Here is a 15,315-nt window from a genome sequence, read left to right as displayed (position 1 = left end):
CAACCAGCCCCATCCTGAAGTCACTTAGGTGCACCCCACACCAAGAGTCATCTCATTAGTATAAACTCAGGTATGGTTGGAAGGGATTTATTATGGATTAAAAAAAAAAAAACAAACTCCTAATATCTCTAATCTCTCAGAAAATGCCAACGTTTTAGAAGTTCATGTTTCTTATCATATCACAAAATCACAGTCCTTTGGTCTCTCTGTCTTTACTCCTTTCAGCTGGGTAAAGGACCAAAGTCATTTTATCTCACTGGCCATCTGGAATTTACCTAATACCTTGTTAACGGGGCCAATACAAACCCCCACACATACATTCTAGTTTTTAGCCTCAGCACCCTGCCCATCTTTTTAAAAGTAAGACTGATGCTGAAACTCCAATACTTTGGCCACCTGATGCAAACAGCCAACTCACTGGAAAAGACCCTGAAGCTGGGAAAGGTTGAAGGCAGAAGAAGAGGGCAACAGAGCCTGAGGTAGTGGGATGGCATCACCGATTCAATGGACAGGAACTTGGGCAAATTCCAGAAGATGGTGAGAGACAGAGAGGCCTGGAATGCTGCAGTCCATGGGGTCGCAAAGAGTCAGACAGAACTTGGCGACTGAAAAACACAATCCTGCCCACCTTACTAAGTCTAACTCCACTTAGGTTTAATAGACATAAAACAGCCCCAGAACTCAAAGATTCAGCTCTGTCAAGGACTTGTGACTTCTCCTAACATGCCTGGAATCGTGGGGCTCTGGGGTCCAGCTGCCTAAGCCCTACCCTGGGTGTGCCCTGCTGCCGCTGCTGCTAAGTCACTTCAGTCGTGTCCAACTCTGTGCGACCCCATAGACAGCAGCCCACTAGGCTCTTCTGTCCCTGGGATTCTCCAGGCAAGAACACTGGAGTGGGTTAATTCTTCAGGCAAGAACACTGGAATGGGTTGCCAGCCCCTTCTCCAATGCGTGAAAGTGAAGTCGCTCAGTTGTCCCCTACTCTTAGCGACCCCATGGACTGCAGCCCACCAGGCTCCTCCGTCCAGGGGATTTTCCAAGCAAGAATACTGGAGTGGGTTGCCACTGCCTTCTCTGGGTGTGCCCTAATGACTTTACATAGCCCAGTTACAGTTGGGCGTGCATGGGTGTCAGCAGGTGAGTGGCCAGGTCAAAGCAGAACAAAAAAAGAGCAGAACTCACAAAAAAAAAAAAAAAAAGTCTAATAACTTTAACTCCATAAAAATAAAAATGTGAGTGGCAACAGTAAAGAAGACCAATAAAAAACTAAGAAAAATACATTTTACAACCATATACATGGCAGCAGTGAGTTACTTTCCTTCACTTACAAAGTCGACTTACAACAGAAACAGCAATTATTTGGCAGTTCAGAGAAAAAGAAACATGAATGGGCAAAAAACTCATAAGCTACTCCATTTCTCTCTCAATTCAAATAACAAAATTCAAATCACAAGTTAACAACATTACCTATTATAGGGCCCCAGAAAGGAGAAAGCATAAGGGCAGGAATGAAAACTGCTGTAATCTTCTGGGAGGAGAATTTGACAATATCCATCCAAATTTTAAAGATTCATACACTCTGACCTAGCAACCTCACCATTCCTAGGAATATGCCTCCTTGATACACACATGCAGTTTCACCCACATATGCCTAACACTATCCCCAACCAGAGGCCCCTCCACACACGGCAGATAATCATACAGATGTGAAAAGGACTGAAGCAGAACAGTGTGTGCTAATGAACACACAGAGCTGATATCAACCAGCACAACTGTCTTCTGGAAGGTATCATAAAACTGTTAATAATGTGCACCTCTGAGGAGAGGAATGAAGCAATGCTGAGTGTCAGAAAAGAGGGTGAATACTCAGCCCTATTACAACTTTCTGTAATATTTAAGTTTTTAAAAACAACTTGCAAATGTATCATTTTATTTATTTATCTGTTTAATTCTTGGCTGCACTGGGTTCACTGCTGCCTGAGTGTTTTCTCTGCGTGTGGTGAGCAGGGGCTACCGTCCTCTCGAGGAGCACGGGTTCTGGGGCGTGCCTGCTGCAGCGCTCCTGGCACACAGGCCCCGTAGTTGCAGCCTGTGGGCTCAGAGCATGGCCTCAGTAGTCGTGGTACACAGGCTTGAGCTCCCCGTGGCACGTGGGATCTTTCCAGGCCAGGGACTGAACACATCAACAGATACTATTTGGAGGCTAAAATTATGAGCTACTTTTGTTTTCTACTTTAGCATTTTTAGGTATTCTCTTAAGACACAGAAGTTTTGGAAGTTTGGCAAAACGGAGCACAAGCCCAAGTAGCCACCTCAAAAGGACAACTGAGTTCTCCCTCGTTTAATGTTTCCCACGCCCAAGTACGGCTCACGAGTCATCCTACATTTCAGCATCTTCAAAATGAATGTTCTTAGTCTCCCTGAAGTTTTTGCCAATTCATGCTGTTTGTCCTCACCAAGAAAGAAAAGATGTTTTTTCATCTTTCCCACATTTAGGTACTCAAAACATACAGTCCCAGATGAACTAGATGTACAGTCTCTTCTTTCTCCCAGAGGATGTGCGTGCTGCTTACTGCTGCTGATGGTGAGGGTACACGCCTGAGGCAGCTGACTGTTGAGAAGGCAGTGCTAACTGCTGAGCCACTGACTCACCCGACCAGGAAAATTCCCGCTAATGCAAGGTTTTCCATTAAGCAAAATGATGGGTTTCGTCATTACTTAAACCGAGTTGAACTAGTTTTCTGCAACTTGCAGCCTATAATAAGGGTACCCAACCCCCAGGAAGCAGACTGGTGTGGTCCGTGACACAGCAGGAGGTGGGTGGCAGACAAGCAGAGCCTGCTACCCACAGCCCACTGGCCCCTACTCCACGAAAACAGTCCCTGGTGCCAAAAGAATGTTACGGGGGGCCTGTAATGTCCCTAAAACTATCATTTACTTCCAAAAGGATTTGAGGCAGAGAAATAATACTATTATATTTTCATTCAACAAATATTCTTTGAACATCTGATGTGTGCCCAGCCTTGCAGCAGACACTAAGGATAAAGCAGTGACCAAGCCAAAAGCCCAGCTTTTAAGTTAGTTGACACTCTAATGGAAGAAAAAGATTAAACTTGTTAAAAGTTAAAAAGACAGGGGATGGATGTTATAGATGCCATCACATCTCTGCAGTGGTATTATTACCCCAAAACATAAAACTGAAGGGTATTCACTCATGGCAAATTCTGGATATTTATACTAAAACTTCCTACAATCATTAACAGAAACTCATTTATTTTCCTTTTCATGTGAAAAGGAAAACAGTTGGGATTAGGCCAAAAATTGCCTGTAGGTACTGGGAGCCACCTAGTTTACAACACATACATAAAACCTGACTGAAATGCCGCCACACAACTTTGCTGGTGGATGTGGAACCAAGCGAACAGTGTAAAACTGTGGAGCAATAGGAAGGAGTTTCCCAAACTTCTGTGGCAAATTTTTTAAAATCTCTAGTGATTGATATTCCTTTGGCAACAAAATGTCAATTTGTTGACATTCATACTGGCCAAAATGGCAGCTCAGTCTAACACTGAAATTAACAGCAGCTTCATTTATTCACGGGTCTTCAAGAATCCGAGACCAACAACTTTATGTGCCTGTAAGATTAACACCCCAAGTTTGAGCAAGCTCCAGGGGTTGGTGATGGACAGGGAAGCCTGGCATGCTGCAGTCCACAGGGTCGCAAAGAGTCGGACACAACTGAGTGACTGAACTGAACTGAAAATTAATATCCAGATTAATCCAGAACTGACCATTCACATCCTGGATCCACTAGCATCCAGGAAGATAAAGACTTAAAAAGAGAGTTCCTTAAGGATCGAGAACTTTCCAGTTATTTACTAACTGTATGCATCAATATTTGAGTTGCCAGATATCCTGCCTACGTTTTCTTTGGCATTTGCTTGGGCGTGAGGCTGGGGTTCTTTCACTTTTCAGGTAGATGTGACTCAAGGGGATGTCAACAAGAGAAAACTGAAAACCCAACTTGGAAATCAATTTCAGACCACTTGAGGCAAGATTTAAAACAGGAATAAAACGGAAAAAAAAAAAAAAAAACTTCTACATAGGTAGGACAGCATTATAAATGTACCTCTGGCATGGCTAAATAGTTCAAAACTAATGAAGAAAGGGAAAGGTAGATTATTACAAGGTAGAGAGAAACTTAAACTGAAATTAGCAACAGAAACTCATGACTTTTTGAAAAAGGGTAATTGTTCTGCAGACTCAGGTAGCTTCTTATCTGGTATCATCCTGTCTACCCTTAGTCCTTATATGGAACAATCTTACATGCCCAGATATTTATCTCTAATACTGGTCTCCTCTAAAAGGAGCCCTGTATTCCTTGAAAATGAGCTGGTTACAATTCAGGGACAAGATATCTCAAGATGTGCCTAAGATGTCTTATTGTCAAAAAAACAAAGGTGCTCTCAAGAAAAGAAGTCAACCAGCTAAAGAAAGGGTATTTAATGGCCAAACTGTGACAACACAAGTGCCAATGTGAAAACAGTAATTACAGTTCATTAGAACCAACTGAGGCTAAAAGGCATCCTAAGTATAAAAATGATTAAAACCATACAGCCACATCACTGTAGAATGTGCTTGAGAAAACATACACTGTGACTTCAATTTCACAATGAAGGGGGTGGTGGTTAAAAAAAAACAGGTCAAACAAGTTGATTTGTGTAACTCCTTCCCCTTACTAAATAACTCAAAGTTACAGCATTAACAGTAAGAGATATTTGTTATTTACAGTCTAAGATGTTAGAATTTCTTTTTTAAGACAAAAAGTCTAGAGTTCTGAGTTAAGGACTCACATGTACTGAAACACAGGCAGCAGAGAAGATTGTAGCAACAGGCTACAAACCATCCAAAAACTTAAAAAGCAAGCTCTTTATCTCCATTAAAGAGGCGTGCTTCCTCTGTGTCTGCTAGCCTCTTCTGTCAGGTACCACGTTGGATATCACACGACTACCTGGAGCTATTGCCTCATTAGCAGGGGAATCCTCAGCCTCTGGCTCCCAACCCGTAAGTGAGACGTAACACAACACAGACCCCAACAATGGGCCACAAAAAAAGAGACCACAAGGGGAACAAGTACATAAACAAGAGCAGCTGCCTCTTCTGCTCCTAAATGACCCACCTTACCAATGCTGGACCACAGCTACATCTTTTTATCTACAGTCTGTCCCCTGCCAAGCTCCTCCAGGATATCCTGAGCCCTGATCACAGAGCGGAGGAGGAGGGATACTGCCCATCACTCAGCCTACTTGCCCTCAGCCTTGTAGAGCCTTCACATGCCACTGCCCAAAACAGGTTTATCATCAGCCTAGACCAATTCCTGGTCCTGGATCCTGCTAGCCTGCCCTGCCTTGAGGTTACCTAGGATAGGATAACTCAGTGCTCAGAAGGGAAAAAGAAAAAAAGGCAGACTTTAAATATCCATCTTCCCATTTTTTCATCTACAGTATTTAGAAATATTACATATTTCTAGAAATCCACATTTCTTGGCACTAAACAATTCACATTGAGAATTACTCTCAAAGAGAGAAAACCCAACAGTGACATTAAAATGAGAATCCAAGACAAACGATCTATTAATAATGTAAAGATCACCCCTCCTGGTGACTGCTTTGCTATTTTCAACATTAATGACAAATTAAACACCTAATCTGCTTTCTCAGGAAGTGAATTTTAGTTGCATAAATCCACAAAGGCAACAGAATGGCAACAGAAACAAAAGCAGATGAGTTGCTAAGAACATTATGAAGGGTCTAAAGTAAATGAACAAGTAGTAACTAATAAATATAAAATTTAGCTTTCTCTGCTTTTCATGTGCTAACAATCAAAACATAGCAAGCCAACCCTAGTCACAGAACACTGTGAAGATTCAGGGTTTAGAAGTATGAGATAATTCTAAAGGTGGGGGAGATTATCAGAATTTACTGAAAGTCTTTAAGAAGAGTCACTAAGCCCTCTGACACATCCAGGCTACTATCCTCCCCAATCCTGAGGATTTCCCTTCTGGAAAGGCTGAAACACAGAGGATTTATCTACTCTTGGTGACATCAGGGATAGCTCAGAGTGGAAGTGAGATGCCACACTTAGAGGAGTAACAGAGTAAGTGAACATCCTGAACTTCTTCTTCTCTTCCTTTACTTAACTCCCAGACTCTTCAGGTGTGGGCAAAGGCCACAGCCCAAGGCTCATTAATACTGATAAATTTTTTTTTTTTCTATAAAACAACTGATCTCTGCCTAAAACCCTAGAAGAAAGCTCACCAAGTAGTAAACTTTAAACAAACATACAAACTTCCAGTCAGTATTTTTAACATCTTAAGTAGAAACAGCATGTATGTTCAGGATTCTTAGGTAGTGCCAGTGGTAAAGAATCCACCTGCCAACGCAGGAGATATCAGAGACACAGGTTTGATCCCTGGGTTGGAAAGACACTCTGGAGTAGGAATATCACCTGGAGTGGCACCCTACTCCAGTATTCTTGCCAGGAGAATCTTTTGAACAGAGGTGCCTGGTGGGCTACCATCAATACGGCTACAGAGAGTAGGATCTGACTGAGAGTCTGAGCACAGCACATATGTTCAGGCATCTGAGAAAGCCTCGAGATAAGAGACTAAAAAATGTAAGATTAAAAAAAAAAAAAAAACCTGAAACTTCACAAGAATTAGAAACAACTGCAGGGAGCAAAGGAAAACTTTTAAGAAAGTTATTAGGTTTTTGAAAAAGTAACTGCAGTTTTTCACTGTTGAACTTTGCCATTTGATATTGAAATACATTCTTAAATAAAATGGTTATGTTATACATCATCTTAATGTGCATTTCTCAATTTATGTTTTTTGGCTAATGACTTATTCAGTTCAGTCGCTCAGTTGTGTCCGACTCTTTGCGACCCCATCAATCGCAGCACGCCAGGCTTCCCTGTCCATTACCAACTCCCAGAGTTTACTCAGACTCACGTCCATCGAGTTGGTGATACCATCCAGCCATCTCATCCTCTGTCGTCCCCTTCTCCTCCTGCCCCCAATCCCTCCCAGCATCAGAGTCTTTTCCAATGAGTCAACTCTTCACATGAGGTGGCCAAAGTACTGGAGTTTCAGCTTTAGCATCATTCCTTCCAAAGAACACCCAGGACTGATCTCCTTTAGGATGGACTGGTTGGATCTCCTTTCAGTCCAAGGGACTTGCAAGAGTCTTCTCCAGCACCACAGTTCAAAAGCATCAATTCTTCCGTGCTCAGCCTTCTTCACAGTCCAACTCTCACATCCATACATGACTACTGGAAAAACCATAGCCTTGACTAGATGGACCTTTGTTGGCAAAGTAATGTCTCTGCTTCTGAATATGCTATCTAGGTTGGTCATAACTTTCCTTCCAAGGAGTAAGTATCTTTTAATTTCATGGCTGCAATCACCATTACTTGCTGTTTATTTTATATTTATTTTAGACCATGGAAATGATGTTAGACAAAAAGCAAATTTGAGCTATTTTTCTTTCTCGAGTTCAAAATAGGTCATAAAAACTGTGGAGACAACTCAAAACATCAACAACCCATCTGGCCCAGGAACTGCTAATGAATATACAGTGCAATGCTGGTTCAAGAAACTTTGCAAAAGAGATGAGAGTCTTGAAGATGAGGAATGCAGTGGCTAGCCATGAGAAGTTGATAATGACCAACTGCGAGCCATTACTGAAGCTGATCCTCTTAAAACTACAGAATAAGTAGCCAAAGAACTCAACATCAACCACTCTATGGTCATTAGGCATTTGAAGCAAAATGGAAAGGTAAAAAAGCTCGATAAGTGCGTGCCTCATAAGCTGACCGCAAATCAAAAAAAAAAGTTGATTTGAAGTGTTTGTCTTCTCTTACTGTACACAGCAACAATTTCACAACCTGATTGTGACATGTGACAAAAAGTGGATTTTATACAACTGGTGAAGACCAGCTCAGTTGGTGGACCGAGAAGCAGTTTCAAAGCACACCCAAAGCCAAACTTACACCAAAAAAAGTCATGGTCACTGTTTGGCAATCTGCTGCCAGTATGATCCACTACAGCTATCTGAATTCTGGCGAAACCATTACATCTGAGAAGTATACTAAGCAAATTGGTGAGGTGCACTGAACTGTCCCACAGTGGTCAACAGAAAGGGCCCAACTCTTCATGACAACACCCAGCTGCATGTCACACAACCAATGCTTCAAAAATTGAATGAACTGGGCTACAAAGTTTTGCCCCTTATGCCATATTCACCCGACCTCTTGCCAACCATCATTCTTCATGCATCTCAACAGTTTTTTGCAGGGAAAACGCTTCCACAACCAGGAGAAGGCAGAAAATGCTTTCCAAGAGTTCATCGAATCCTGAAGCATGGATTTTTATGCCACAGGAATGAACAAACTTATTTTTCATTGACAAAAATGTGCTGATTGCAATGGTTTCTATTTTGATTAATAAAGATGTATTTGAGCCTAGTTATAATGATTTAAAATTCATCGTCTGAAACCACAACTACATTTGCACCAACCTAATACTGTTATCAGAGAAATGACACACAATATTGTAGCAAAAAAACAAAATGTTCTAAAATAGAAATACTCAGAGCTCTCAGTTTAAAATGATTAATCAAATCTAAAATACAAGAGCATAAAAGATCATGATGGAAGAACTCTCTCTGAAGGGGGGGTGGGGGGGAAGGCCAAGAAATGAAAAATAAATAAAGGATAACCCTGGATATAAAGCATTCTGCTTACAGGACAGTTTCATAAATGAACCCCAGAAAAAAGTAGAAAAAACACTATACAACATTTTCCAGAAGATGACAATGCATTTCTAGACACAAAAGCTTCACTGAGTGTCCAGCAAGATGAATTTTAAAAGATCCTCAGTAAGGTTTAATTGAAATTGCAGACTCTACAGACAAAAAATAGAACTTAAAACCTCTGGGGGCGGGTAGGCGCGGCAGAGTCACATAAAGGATAAACAAAGCATAAGGGCATTTTTATCAACAATATTGGAAGCTGGAAGGCAATGAATTAGTATCTTCAAAATGCTGAGAGAAAATTATTTTCAAGCCAGAATTCCATACCAAATTATTAATCAAATAGATAAAATAAGGACATTTACACACATGCTCAAAGACTTAAGATTTACCTTCCACGCACCGGACTCTGTTTCCAGAAGCTAGTGAAGAATGTATTCCACCATAATGAGAAAGGAACTAGGGAGCCAATAATGAACAAAGGGAAAGAAAATGCCCAGGATGAAGGTGAAGGAAGGTCACAGGAAGATAACTGTGCCACAGGCCTAGAAAAGAAACCAGTCCAGATTGGAGGACAGTGGAAAGGGACAGAAACTGACATTATCTAAGAGACTCTGGTAAACTCAATAAGTGTGTTTACAGGAGGCAAAAGTCTTCCATGGCAGGAAGTCAAAGATTACATCCAAATCAATAGCAATGTTATTGTATCTCAAATATAAAAAAAGGCAGCTAAAAAAACTAGTTGTCTCTAGTTGATGGAAAGGGAGTGGGTTTTTGACTCCCTTTTTAGGTTTAAAGTGCTATTTGGATTTTCAATTTATGTATATACATTATTTTGATAAATGTGAACATGTAGGCAATAATTTTAATTATTCTTAAATATATTTTTTAAAAATCCCTAAAAGAACACCATTTACCTGAACCTTCCTTCTAATAGTTCTTTGTTTTCAAAATGGAGAGAGAAACTTGTTATATTTTTAGGAATCAAAAATCATAAAGTATGATTCTGATAATATGCTTTTAAAAATTCATAGAACCTAATGCTTCAGAGTACAGGCTTTGAAGTCATAAGAACTGCTTTTAAATCCTGGCTCAATCACTTATAAATCACCTTGGGCAAGTTACTTAGCTTTTCCAAGCCTTAGTTTCTGTGAGAATACTAATATCTACTTGGATAAGATATTTGGAAAACTGGGTAAAATAGCTTGTGCTTGCATAGTGCGTGACAGTTACTAAAACCAACAAATGGTAGCTGCTCCCACAGCAATTATTTCTACTATTTTTGCTATTATTTCCCCACCATCCACCTAAAATTTGCCGAAAACATTCTAGAAGACAGAAGCACATAAGGCTGCTTCTCAAATGGCTTAGAAGACTTATTAAGATGCCCCTGGCTGTCAAAATTTGAACACATAGTAAAAGGAAGGGGAAAAAAAAACAAACCAAAAAACCCTTCCCAGAATACCTAACTAAATTAGTCTCTGAAGAAACAGTAATAGCTTTCTGACATACCTTGCTGAATTTCACTTTCCGTGTATGTTTGTGTATGTGTGCACATGCACACAAGCGTTTAATCACTCAATCGTGTCCAACTCTTTGTGACTTCACAGACTGTAGGCTGCCAGGCTCCTCTGTCCATGGGATTCTCCAGGAAAGAATACTGGAGGGGGTTACCATTCTCTTCTCCAGGCGATCTTCCCCACCCAGGGCTCAAATCCAGGTCTCCTGCACAGCAGGCAGATTCTTTACCTTCTGAGCCACCAGGGAAGCTATTATTTATACCCTGGAGTAGGATCTAATGCATAAACTAAAACTCGTTGGTTCTGCTGCTGCTGCTGCTGCTAAGTCACTTCAGTCGTGTCCGACTCTGTGCGACCCCATAGACGGCAGCCCACCAGACTCCGCCGTCCCTGGGATTCTCCAGGCAAGAACACTGGAGTGGGTTGCCATTTTCTTCTCCAATGCAGGAAAATGAAAAGTGACTGTGAAGTCGCTCAGTCATGTCCGACTCTTCATGACCCCATGGACTGCAGCCTACCAGGCTCCTCCATCCATGGGACTTTCCAGGCAAGAGTACTGGAGTCGGGTGTCGTTGGTTCTACAGGACAGAATACCAGCAAACTAGCTGCATAATAGCCACATTACTCACATACCAATAAAACCTACAGAAAGTTTTAAAAATACAAATCATATTCAACATTTCATTTTTCGGGGGTGCACCTCTTGGCTTATGGGATCTTAGTTCCCCACCTAGAGATCAAACCCAGAACACACACCCTGCCCTCCCCACAACCTTGGGGCAGTGAGAGCACCCAGCCCTAACTGGTCCCTGGACTGCCAGGGAATTCCTCAAATCAAGTTACTTTGAATATGAACTCAAATCACTTTAAAAATAATTGAATCCTAAAGAGGACCAATTTAAAAGACGGAAAGAATATTGCCTTTGGAATCTGACAGTTCTGAACTAAAAGCCCACTTTACCTGGCTCATTTAGTTAGCACGGTCTACCTGTCTACCTTTTCAAGGAATATGACTACCTCAAGAGTGGTATCTGGAGACTTCCCTCACAGTCCAGTGGTTAAGACTCCAAGCTCTCACTGCCAAGAGCAGTTCAATCCCTGGCTGGGGAACTAATATCCCACAGTCGCACAGCTGGGCAAAATTTTTTAAAAAGTGTTATCTGTTGTTTCTGTACCTACACATTTCACAAATTCACTCCCTGAGATTATCAGGTAATTTACTTACTAGGGGCTTCCCTCAGAGAAGGCAATGGCAACCCACTCCAGTACTCTTGCCTGGAAAATCCAATGGACGGAGGAGCCTGGTAGGCTGCAGTCCATGGGGTCGCTAAGAGTTGGATACGACTGAGCGACTTCACTTTCACTTTTCACTTTCATGCATTGGAGAAGGAAATGGCAACCCACTCCAGTGATCTTGCCTGGAGAATCCCAGGGACGGCGGAGCCTGGTGGGCTGCCGTCTATGGGGTCGCACAGAGTCAGACACGACTGAAGTGACTTAGCAGCAGCAGCAGCAGGGGCTTCCCTGGCAGCTCAGACGGTAAAGAGTCTGCCTGCAATGTAGGAAACCCTGGATGGGGAAGATCCCCTTGAGAAGGGAATGGCAACCCACTCCAGTATTCTTGCCTGGAAAATCCCACAGACAGAGGAGACAATCCATGGGATCCCATAAGAGTTGGACACGACTGAGTGATTAACACTTTCACTTTCAGAGGAACTAGTATTTTAGCTGTAAAATTACTGCCTTATCAAAGGAAGGAAAACTGTTCTTCAAGGACTCCAAAACAACACAGGGGACAAGGATTGGGTAATCTAGTATCATTCAGAGGTCAGTTCATATTTGGTGTTGGCCATTTCACATACCAATCAATTTTCAATAACAAACCCAATACAAGCACTCACCAAAGGACAGACAGACTAAAACAAAGAGGCAAGAAAGTTCAATACTCTGTCCTCAGGATCAAATTAAGAAGCAAATATACAGCCAATAAAATACGACTGATTCAACTAGCCCACTTTTTGTAACTTTTTAAAGAATATTTATTTGGCTGCGCCAGTCTTAGCTGTGGCATGCAGGATCTTCCATCTTCATTTTTATTCCAGCACGCAGGATCTTTAGTTGCAGCATGTGGATCTAGTTCTTTGATCAGGGATTGAACCCCAACCCTGGGAGTGCAGAGTCTTAGCCACTGGACCACTAGGAAGTCCTTTTGTAACATTTTTAATAGTTTATTTTACTCAGCAGTTTTTGGTAGTTACTGACATTAATAAAGTAATTCTTTAATTTCTTTAGACATCCAGTAAGAAACAAAAAAGAGGACAGGAGAAAGAACCCAAATATTAATGTAGGGTAGCATCCTGGTAAGTACAGCAAACCTTCTAGAGTGAATCAAGAAAAACCTCTATTTTCCCAAGAAGTAATATGACTACCTCAAGAAGGTATCTGTTCTTTCTACACCACTTACGTATACATTTCACAAATTCCGTGCCTGAGATTATCAGGTTATTTACTTACAGAATATGCTAACACCGTTAAAAACATGCTAGTAAAGAAACGGCGTTAGGTTCTGAGTTCTTTTCTGCAATCTCCTTCAGTAAGCATTTACTGACCACCTATATTGTGCCAGACACTCTCACCTGCCAGGATAATCCTGCAACATATGTTTGATTCCTGCTCTCAAGAGATTTGAGGGGCAGTGGGGGGAAGGGCCGGGGCATTAGTTGAGTCATCACTACCACACAAGAGTAAACACTAATCACAGGGAAGACCAGACAAAGCACCTGCCCAGCTCTCTCCCCAGCAACCACCTTCTATCAATAACCATTAGACCAGTCCAACCCAGCCCAGGGTTAAGAACTTCCTGGGCCCAGGGGACGTGCTGAGCACAAGAGAATCAGCTGCAGGAGCAGTCTTGCTGCATATGCACATAAACACATCTATTGTACTTTGGTCATTATTTGTCAGACAAACATTAAGGGTCGTAAACAAACAAGTAGTTAACACGTAATTAGCTCGGGGCCCTAATTCCCTCTCCCCTCGTGACTGAGACAAGTCACTTCCTGCACTTTTGAGGAACTGGTCTCGTCAAAGTCCATCAAGACCCAGGAACTTCCCTTCCTTTAGACAAAAGCGCTGCTCCCTCTGGCAGTGGCTCTACCCGGTTCAATTCAGAAAAGACATTTAAAAAAACGAAAGCTTCTCAAGAGTCAATTCCAACATGGTTCAAAATTAACCATGTCCCCCTAGATTTTTTTGATACTGTGACCGTCTCACCTCATTCCTTTCCCCCGCTCACCCTGGAAACCTGGAATTTTACTATTCGGTCATTTATAAACACGTTCCTGTGTAAGTTACTCTACTTTTGAGTTAAAAGAACAAAAAACACTACTCTGACGCGAAATGAAAACCCCTGAGCTTTGAGGTTCCTAATGTAATTAGAAGGTGAGACAATCAACTGTCAAAAAAAAGACATAATACAACTAGGAGCACGTAAAACTTAAGACACTGCAAAACCGAGAGTAGATGAAAACAAGCGGAGAAGGGCCCCACACGGGAGCGCAAAGCTTCAATGCCATTCCAGATTCCTTCTTAAGGAGGATGACCTCCGGGTGGGAGGAGAACCAAAGAGTCCAAATCCCCTAGGCCGGCGGGACAGCAGGGCCGGAGTTCTGCGCCCACACTGCAGATGGGCAGCGGGCCGGCGGGGGGCACCTGCAGGAAGCGGGGCAGCAGCAGGAGCTCTCCAGCTGGCCGGGCGGCTCCAGGGGAAGCTCTAGAGAGGGAGGGAAGGAGCCGCTGGGGGGTCAGCTCGGATGGGGCGCGGCCGCGCAGCTCCAAGGGAGGCTCCAGGAGAGAAAAATGGACGAAGGGAGGGGGGTTTCCTCTGGAGAAGACCCAGGCGGACGGCTACAGCAGAGGATCGGAGGGGTGGAGCGCGGCGGTCTGGAAGGGGGGTCCGATTGGAAGAGGCGAAGGCGGCGGCTCTCGGACAAGCTTGGGAGGGCCCGGGGGAAGGAGGGAAGCAGAGAAGCAGGGTGACACGGAGGAGAAAGGAAGGGGACACGGAGGAGAAAGGAATGGGAGGGGAAGGGCTCGGGCGGGGCTGGGGCGGATGGGCCTCTCCAAAGGAGGCTCCGGGGGGACCGCCGCCGGGGTGGGGAACGGAGGGCGCGGGCCTGGGGTCTCCTCGGATAGGTGCAGGGTGGATGGGCCCGGCCTGAGAAGGTCTGGGTCACAGAAGTCGGACACGAATATTCACCTGGAAAGCCTCCGGCCACCACCGTGCACGGAAACAGGTCCGAAGCGAAAGGACACTGCCGGGTTACTCTGCACCGGCGGCCTCACGCTGGCGTCCCGGCCGCCGTCAGACGTCACGCCTCCCCGGCGCGCATGCGCAGGGGTCAAGGCAGGGCGGGGGTGCGGCGGGGCCCAAAGAAGCCTGATTAATGGGGGCGGCGTGGGCAGGGTCAGGCTTAAGTTTTAACTGAAAAGGAACAGTAGACTCCCCTGACATTGCTTGTAAATACCACTTTGTCGCAAAAGGAGCTGGGCCGGGCTCTTGAGAGATACCGGTGACTCTAGAACTGGGGCAGGGAAAGTACGACTGAGCCTGCAGCATCCCACAGCGCCGTAAGTCAGGAATGCTCAAAAATACGTGTAGGTGTGTCAAGGGACAAAGGACTCAACCTGCAAGAGCTCCCAGTGCCCAAACCTGGCACAGTTATAATTTAGAATATAAAGTAAGTATACCAGAGTCTATTCTGCTGTAAATAAATAAATATATTATTTGGGAAGGGAGCTAATTCTTCCTTATAGAAGAATTCTATTGAATCACACTTCATCCAGAGGATTTAGTAATTGCCACCCACCCACCCATGAGCATGAGCTGTGCATAGTCATTTCCTCCCAGGGTTGGCAAAAGGAAAAATTACTTAAAGCTGAAGAAACCTGTCAAACACTACTCAACCACATGATCAAGGTTAACA

At 43.3% G+C, this 15,315-nt stretch overlaps 1 protein-coding gene across 9 annotated transcripts in view; it reads right to left on the bottom strand.

The window, feature by feature from the left end:
- The window catches only part of PLEKHB2 (pleckstrin homology domain containing B2), a 49,253-nt gene extending 34,558 nt beyond the window's left edge, over positions 1-14,695 (bottom strand). For 4 of the 9 annotated variants that reach the window (XM_059877180.1, XM_059877186.1, XM_059877207.1 and 1 more), the window contains exons 1-2: positions 14,589-14,695; positions 10,323-10,908 (exon numbers count right to left, since the gene is read on the bottom strand). In XM_059877180.1, coding sequence (XP_059733163.1) covers positions 10,323-10,368 — 46 coding nt within the window. In that variant the 5' untranslated portion in view covers positions 10,369-10,908; positions 14,589-14,695. 9 annotated transcript variants of the gene reach the window in all.
- Positions 14,696-15,315: the final 620 nt, after the last annotated feature.

This window comes from Bos taurus, chromosome 2, assembly GCF_002263795.3.
Source record: "Bos taurus isolate L1 Dominette 01449 registration number 42190680 breed Hereford chromosome 2, ARS-UCD2.0, whole genome shotgun sequence".
Taxonomy (NCBI): domain Eukaryota; kingdom Metazoa; phylum Chordata; class Mammalia; order Artiodactyla; family Bovidae; genus Bos; species Bos taurus.
Note: the sequence above shows the minus strand (reverse complement) of the source record. Positions and strands in the feature narration are given on the sequence as shown.